At 37.6% G+C, this 9,031-nt stretch overlaps 1 protein-coding gene across 1 annotated transcript in view; it reads left to right on the forward strand.

Moving 5' to 3' along the window:
- Positions 1–9,031, forward strand: part of LOC103135534 (A disintegrin and metalloproteinase with thrombospondin motifs 2-like) — a 130,258-nt gene that overhangs the window by 48,884 nt on the left and 72,343 nt on the right. The window contains exon 3 of the mRNA XM_007548322.2: positions 7,504–7,678. Coding sequence (XP_007548384.1) covers positions 7,504–7,678 — 175 coding nt within the window. The remainder of the gene's footprint in view (positions 1–7,503; positions 7,679–9,031) is intronic.

Raw genomic sequence — 9,031 nt, forward strand, 5'->3', positions numbered from 1 at the left:
GCTAATATTAGCATTTTGGCTTATGCATTAATTTCAGGTACAGGTACAGTTTAGTCAACATGTTTCTGACTCACCACAGGTTATTGACTACATTGAAGCTTTCTTTAGCATTAATGCTAATTTTTTGCATCAGAACGCTTGATTAAAAACCGACGGGCACACTTTGGCATGCCCCTTAAAATTTCTGCGGAATTTTCTAGTTCTTTAGTTTTTTCTTCTGCTTTATTACTAAGTTGCTTGTCACAACCATGATGTGTCAACTCCATAACTGACAATTTACAAAACTTTGATGAAATTTTGTGAAATAAAAGCTTAATTTTGGTATAATGTAAAGATTTTATGGACCTGATGAGCTACAATATGACCTCCTTCAGAATAACATCATATAAATTGAGGTAGTTTGGCATTTTGTCAACTCCGTCCAATGTCAACTCCATCAGAGTTTTTGTGACTCTTTCAGTGAAATTGTTGACAAATCTCACTTAAATGTGCAATTAATTCATTTTAATGTATTAATCATTTTATATTTATTTTTGTCAGATGGTGATGACAAAGTTCTGGGTCAGGTCGATTAAAAATGTAATGATTTTTAAAAAATTTGCAACTGGGAGCCTGTACCTTAGCATCTTTACATGCCCTAAACATTATTTGTCATATTTGCATACATAAGGTTGAGAAATAATAATAAAAAAAAAATATGGGAAAATTAAAACCCATTTTGTCCCTATTCTCAAGAATCACTGAAATATCTTTTTTGGTGGAGGAGAGTAAAAAGCTGCTTTTCATTCTAAAGCTTGACATTTTCTATTTTTGTCTGAAATTATTGTCAATTTAGCAAAACCAAAAATACCAGTGTTGAAACCACCCATTGACCGCAATATGAACCCAAGAACCAAACCTTGGTTGAACACAAAGAAAGGTGAAAGCCTGGATTTAACTAAATCCTTGAATGGTCTGGTGTTTTTGGAGTCTCACATTGTCTTGACTGGTTCCAAGTTTAATTCAATTTTAATTGCAGTGAGCCACAAAGATAGATTACTGGTAGAAAAAGAATCTGAATTTTAAACAAGATGCAGTCTGACAGTGTTACAGCATGTGAAGGCAACTGGAAAAAAAAGCTCAAGGTGTTTCCTGATTGGCTGACAAAAACAAGAAAAGAGCTATGGTGTCCACAGAGAGACAAAAAGCAAAACAGTAGTCTAACTGCAGTCAGCCCTATTTTTAAGTTGCTAAATGGATAGCTTGGATATCCTGAAGTTGAATTGTTTGGAGGAGTTGTGAGCAGTAAGGCTGGTCAAAGCTGGACAGAGAACAAAGCGTATTTCAGCTTTTTTAAAACAACTCCAATTATCAAGATCTTCACAGCAGCTCATGCAAAACAATTTCATAAACCTTTACATCATTTGCACTTTGCATAAAGCTATTTTCTCTTAAGTCTATTGCGCAAAAAAAAAAAAAAAAAAACTCTCCATGCCATTTTTAGTGCAATATATAATGTAGGCATAGGCAATATAAGGACAGGTCATCAGAAAGGCAAAAACATATGTATCATTTCCGTAGTGAAACATAATGTAGACAAACTTTTGATTATATGATTAAAGTTAGATTTCTGTATTCTCATGTTTTCTAATTTACACAGAGTAGCAGAGAGTATACATCCTCGAAAGACTTTAGAAACTATACTTATAGAGCAAAAATTTCATGCTAATTTATATGTGTAATCTGAACACAAAACTTGTCCTATTGCGGCTAATTTCTGTTTGCACGAAACAGCAATTTGCTGCCGATGCGATTAAGTAAAACGTGTCTTCTTAATCTCGCTCGTTGAAGTGTGCCTAATTTTCTTAATCAGTCTCACTATTGTACGAGGCTGATTCTGTTATGACTCAAATGCTGAATGAATGGCGGGTTACACAGTAGGAGTGAGTCACTATCAAAGCTATATTTGTGCACGGAAGTGTGTTTGTGTGACTGCGCTTGCCCTGCCTGCCTGCGGATGCAAGTATACAACTGTGTGTGTTTGCCAGCAGTTAGCAGGGTTATGAATCGGATCAAACGTGCACAGCGACACGCAGGGACAACGGATCAAACGTGCACATGCATGCTGCCTGAGCTGGACTGAACAGAAGGGCTCTGACTGGGCGTGACTTTGATCCTGACCACAACATCCGTTCCTCCGCTCCAGTGCTGTTTTTCTGCTACTCATCTGCCTCGTGTGCCCCTCTGGTCATTTGCCCTGGTCTCAAGTTACTTCTCACAAAGCTTCACATAGGGCTGAGTGTGGTTTTGAGAAAAACAGTATCCAACAGTGGGTAAGTGGACACTCGGTGTTTAGCATCCTTGCTGAAGCACGGTCAGTAGCTTTTGGAAGAGAGTTAGAGCTAAATATGATATAAAAATAAAATTACATCAAAAAAAACAAACCACGCACATGCTTTTTTTTTTTGTTTGATCGATGTAATTACTAACACATGAAAACTACTCGCATATGCGTGCACGACTGTTGAACCACTATCCAACTCTCTCTTTTTTTTTTTTGCCTGTTTTCAAAGTCTGAACAACTTGGGGAACTTAAACGTTGCTTGCGCCTTTTCTGTCACTCTGTTGCCACTTATAGTTCCTAGCAGGAATGGTGCAAATGATTTTAGGTGGAGTTTGGGCATCTTCTATCGCAACTTCATCAGGCAAAGCTGCACTGCTCAGATGATTTCTGTCACCTTAATGAGGAGTAATGTAATGTTTTAATAATGCGAGATCTTGTTACACCTCTAATAAATAAAGTCCAGTTTCACCACACGCATTCACCTCAATTAATAATTGAAAAGGGTTCAGTTGTATATAATGTGATATCATTGAAATGGAGCTATTGTGTGAAGGCCTCAGAGGTTTGTTAGAGAAAATTAGTGAGCAAAGTGTCATGAATATGCCCTCTGTCCAGTGTGACTGAAACTGAGATATTTCGCAAATAAACCTTTAGGAATAAAATCAATTTCTAGACTTGCAGTGCTGGCACACACATACCACAAGACTTAAACCTGCTATAGCATCAAAAGGTGGTTCTACGAAGAGCTTTAAACATAGCTATTCCACGATTTTCAAAGTCGCGTTTGTGAAAGATTTTCTAAACCGTTTATTCTTTTTTTTCTACTTAAAGATCCTTTTATTACTTTGTGTTTCTCTGTCATATAAAATCCCCCCCCAAACAAAAATACTTTAAAGTCTGTTGTTTCAACAACACAGAATGTGGAATAATTAAAGGAGTACATTTGATTACTTTTGCAGAACCATGACACCCCCAAACAAAAAGCCAAAGCTGACCTTCAGCAGAGTTTTGAATTCATACCGACTTCACCTTTCTACACTGAAGATCTGAAGTTCAGAAAAATAGATTTTTTTTTCCACCATTGTGAGAAGAATTTAAAATGTTATCTTGAAATGTACAAAGAAGAAGAAGAAGAAGAAGAAGAAGGAGAAAAAAACATGGGTACTAATGTAAAAAATATGACATCTGGGGAATCTCTTCCTCACTGTAGTTTCGATCAGTTACTGAAACCTTCTCATAGCCAGGAATTAAATTTCAGTCTGGGAGAAACATATTCATAGACTAGCCTGACAAAATGCTTTTAGATGAAGATATAGTGTAGAGACTGATTGTGTTAGATTTTAGTGGCTCATGAGGGAAATGAAGCTAATAAGCTAAATCTTAACATGTCAAACTTAATAAAACATCTTCCGACTCATTGCCCAGAGGAGCACAATGAATTCAGAGTAATAAGAGAGTAGCAGTCAGAAGCATCTGAAGCTGTAGCTCTCCTTAAAGAAGAGAGTGATTAAACTAAAAATCTGACAATTACACAGAAGGAATCAGAAAAAAAAAACTCATCTGAGAAGAACCACTTGGAGTAAACCATCATTATTGAATGACTATTTGTGAATATTGCATTATTTGTTAGGAATGTGGATGTAAATTTTACAGAGGTAAAATGCAGAGGAAAAGCACAAACACGTCAATTAGATCAAGGCTATTTTAATTTTTGTGAGATTGTTCAAATTTAAGTAGTGCATTTGCTAAAAGATCAATTTTGATAACAAAAAAAAAGTACAGTGGTTAGTTTATAAATGAAGGGATTTAGCATCAGTTAATAGTGATTAAAGCAGCAACACACACATAAATCTGTTTTAATGAGATCTGGTAGGATAGAAAAAACATACAGTAGCGTAGCATTGTGAGGTGAAAGTAAAGTGATGCATGGTTTTGAAAGGGTCAACGTGTCGTGGAGCCACGTTCGGCTGCAGTTCAAACTCGACGGCCTCGTTTACATGGAGCCGATTTCCAGTGGAACTGTAACATTTTTGTTCACGCGTCTCCAGTGATGAAGCCTCTGACTTTTTGACGCCGTTTCTCAAAGTAAAACCTGGAGTCGTGCTCTTTATATTCTATTCTAATGGTGTCGTCGGTGTTCTGAGGAACGCTTTAAAGCTTGTTTTAAAACCGAATCTTGTTATAAGCTTTAACACAACATTCTCCTTGACCTGTCTGCCATGTTTCTAGACCTTCATGACGCTGCTTATTCTTTAATGTTCTCCTACGATGCTCTGAGGCTTCTACAGAACTGTATTTATATCGAGACTGAATTACGCACAGAACTCAAATTTTGTTCTGTTTCCCATCTTTCTTATTTTCATTTCGAGGTATGAGAGAAAAGATAACATGAAAGCGAGCCACATTTCTCAGATTTTCATTTGCAAATGAGCTGACGTGATTCTCTTTATATCAATTCCATCCATGACCCTGCTTGTGTTGGCCTGTGGTAGCTGCTAGTGTTCTGCCAATGAGTCTGATTTCCTCTCACTTTTCCTGGACACAGTGTTTGCACAAGCATCTCCATAATCCTCTTGTCTAGGATTTGGCTGCTGCTGTTTTAGACGAGATGAAGACAATTCTTCCCACTGTGTAAATGTGAGCACAGCCTTTGACACTTTATTCACGTCACTTTTTTATTTTTTTTAAAGCACGTGTCCATTTTTTCCTCCCTCACGCTCCCAGTCCCTCTCTGCGTAACCCTCCCACCCCGACTATGCCTGTTCGGATCGATCCAGCCATGTCTCCTGGTCCCACATGTCATCTTTTTTCTTTGACTGACTCTCCTCTGCCTTCTGCTTGGTATTCTGGGGTTGGAATGCATGCACCATCTCAGATCCATCAGATCCGATAGTAATGCCGCACCATGACTCTATGAAATAGCAAGATGTGTGCAGAGGGAAGACGGGGATGGTGAAACAAGAGTGTGTCTTTGTGTAGTGGGTGAGGTTACTGGAGTATAGGTCAGTGGTTTGTCAAAGGAAAGAGAAAGGTAGGTTGGTAGATATTTTATTTGTTTTATGGCAACACTTAAGTGCTTTATTAATGGTGTTAATTGTGTTATATTGAACACATAATGTACTATAATGAACACAAAACCTAAAATAATAAGAATAGACTAATCACTAAAAGAGCAACGGTTCATGGCTAACTAAAATGATTGATAACAAACGTAAATTCTACAGTCCCTCTCTGAGGGAATTATGATACAAAAAGATGAGGCGCAACGTCTACCCTAGGAAAATAACTTTGTGAGTGATGTTTGTGTGTGCGACGTGCGTGAAGGGTTTACAAATCAAGACTATCTGCTTCAGCATCTTTTTCATTACTTTCAAAAACTTTACAAGCATGGAAATGGTCAACCACAAACTCGTCAACAAGGAAGCAGACGCAACCATCGACGAAGCGGATGCTGTGATTATTTCACCTGGAGTGAATTTATCTCAACTGCAAGGATTGATATTTAAGCTGCGTGATTGACGACGCTCACAGAGCTTCCTGATCAGAACAAGTGTTGAAGCAACTCCAAAATCAACACCCACCAACTCAGAGTTGGTAAAATTGAAAAAAAAAAAAAAACAAAATCAACGCTACAGGTTTTGCAACTGCGTCGAGGAATGTAGTGTCTGTAGCATCTGTGAGCCACGTGGCACTCCTGTTAAAGGAATTTTAATTAAAACTGAATTAAAAAATATACTTTATTAATATAAATACAAAACAAATGCACTATATAAAATTTCCTTCAGGGTCATTGTGCACGGCTTAGCCTGCAGATGGAGAGAATTTCTTTCAGCAGATTATATTACAGAAGATCTCTTGACTCTTTTGCTCTAATAATTATGATCCTTTGAACCGACAGAAATGTGACAGTTCAGACTTATTCATTTTAGAGGTATGATTGATTAATCATCAGCAATGTTAGTGAAACTGATTTTAAAATCATTATTTAATCACAGTTAAGTTATGATTTAACAAGAGAGATCTATTATGGTTATGACTTAATATTACTTGCGAAGTATTATTTTTTAACAACTCAATTCAGAGCGGGAAAAAAATTGCTTTGTTGTTACCCTTGAAGCCAAGCATATTATTTTTTCCATTCAATATCTCATATTTCTGAGGTGGTTGTTTGAAATGCAAGCTACGTATTCCATTTCTGGTTGATGTAAAATTGTGCTCCTGTTGCATGCCACTCCGCAGCTCTGAATTTCATCTACTTTATAACAACATTTTCTAGAAGTGAGTTTATACGGGCCACATTCAGTGCAGCAGCATAAGCGCACACAGCTTCACAGTGCACATTCCTCTGCAGTGCATCCTGCATATTCCTCACACTGCTCATTTTGTTCTCTTTAACTCGCTCATCATTCCTTTCTTACATGTCAAAGCAGAAGCAGACAAGCAAGTGCTGATCATTTTGATGTTTTCTCATTTTTCATTTATTAGTCGCTCTCTCTCTTTTTTTTTTTTTGCTCTCTTCTTTTCAAAAGCCTCTCAATCCTCAGTGTGATCTCCCCCATGGCTTTCCTCTACAGCAGTGCGTTGCCTTGGTAATTACCAGTTGTCTTAAACAGACAGATGGAATAAGAGAGAGTGACGGGCAATTTTCCCAGAGTCTGCTTTCCCCATATTTGTGCACGTTACTCCTTTTTTTTTTTTTTTTTGCGCCTGTGTTATATGTATGCACGCTTCCCTTCTCCTTCTCGCCTCTTCCTTCTTTACGTCGCTCCTCCTTTCACTAACTTCTTGTGAGTTTGTGCGCAACTGACGTGTGTGTGAAAAGCAAAAAAAAAAACAAAAAAAAAGGAGAGGAATTACCTGACAAGATGTGTTAGCTGAAGATGGGAGTGCAATAGTCTCATCTCCTTCTCGTGTGCTGGTCGTTTTAGATGCCAGGTGTCACTCTGGACCACCACAGGGGACCCAGAAAGCATCGCCTCCCTTTCTTCTTTTCTCTTTCTTTCCAGCACGGCCCAAACATAGCAACAGGATTAACTAAAGGGCCATTTCTGTCTGTAAAGGATTAGATAGGTGAACGATGTAAGAAGAGAGTCAAGCATATAGTATATCAGCTGCTGACATCTTTTTTATCACGTTTCAGAGGTCACTTTATCTTTATGTTATCCATTTTCTTCTTTCAGGCTGGCATGATCAGGACAGAGAAAGAGGAGTTTTTTATTGAACCAGTGGAAAGGGGTGATGGAGTAATAGAAAAAGAGGAGGACGGAGGAGGAGGGAGGACACACATCATCTATCGCTCGTCAGCTGTTAAGAAAGTGCCCATCAGCAGCCCAGCGGCGGACTACCACTCCAGAGGTTAGTCTGTGGTTCCCATGGTGCTATCCTCCACTTTTATACATCCTTGACTAAAAGCTCTTCATGCACACTTCAGCACCATTCTCATATTTCTGCGTCTCCTTGAACTTACACCATGCGGACAAAGCAGAGTCCCACAGTGTTGGTGCAAAAACTGCCAAATTACAGCTAAAAAAAAAAGAAAAAAAAAGCTTTTCTCATCAGCATTTTCACTTCTAAATATTTTATTTGCTTAGCTATTTTTTATTTTAAAAGTCTACGGTGCCGCTTGAGCTGTAAACAGCGATTCAATTAAAAAGCCAGCTCTGCTCGTAAAAGTTTGACACAAACAACACGGGCCATCGTTTTCCATATGTTTTGTAATACAAAATGTTTAAGCCACGTGGACAAAGCAGTAAATGAGTCCCACACACCTGAGTAACACATATGGTCATACTTACTTTTTTTTATTTTGCTTGGCCCATGTTCTGTCTGGCCATTTGGGGCATTTCATGCCAAGTGAAAACTGAGTTTGGTTGACTATCCTGCTGTGAATTGCGTCATGTAAATTTACACACTCATCTTATAGTGTGCTGTAACTGTCCTGGAAGGTGAATTTTTTTTCAATTTCAGAAAAACAAAAAATAAAAAAAACATGCTTCCATAGTCTTTCATTGCATAAAATAGAGGAAAATTGGAAACATTATCAGCTTTGTTGCTAGCAAATAATTAGTCGGGTCAGTAACAATTATCAAATCTTATTAGTTCTTCAATTTCTGACAATGACGCACTCGACTCGGGCTGAATAACGTATGGCACCCACCCTATCTTTCTCATACCTTGTTTTTATCGGACTACGATATGCAAAGACAGTGTGTCATATGCTGCTATCAAAATTAAACTTGTACTCAAATGTACCCTGCTGCTGGTGCATTCACTTCCCAACAAGAAAGGTGTGACATGTGGAGCAACACATGGTCTACTGATAATGGCAACTTCAGTAGCTAAAATAAATTTACCAATTATAGGCATTATATATATATATATTTTTTTTTTTACTGAAATGGAAAAAAAAAAAACTGAAACATCTTGAAGGGACTTTAGTTTATTAATTCAAGGATCTGACACAGCATGCCAGCTGTAGGATTAGACAGAAGGCAAATATGCAAAGTGGTTAGAAAAACCAAGTTGGAAATATAATCATGAAAGCAAAGTTACAATTTAGTTTAAAAAGTGGCTTTATGTTTGTTCAACATCCAGCAAATATGCAATAATTGCATAATTGCAATCAACTTTTCCTTCCTCTCGTCTTTAACTTTAACATCTTAATGTTGATCAAGAAAATTACATTTGGAATATAATTTCTTCTTTGTT

Source organism: Poecilia formosa, unplaced genomic scaffold, assembly GCF_000485575.1.
Source record: "Poecilia formosa unplaced genomic scaffold, Poecilia_formosa-5.1.2 Scaffold26, whole genome shotgun sequence".
Classification (NCBI taxonomy): domain Eukaryota; kingdom Metazoa; phylum Chordata; class Actinopteri; order Cyprinodontiformes; family Poeciliidae; genus Poecilia; species Poecilia formosa.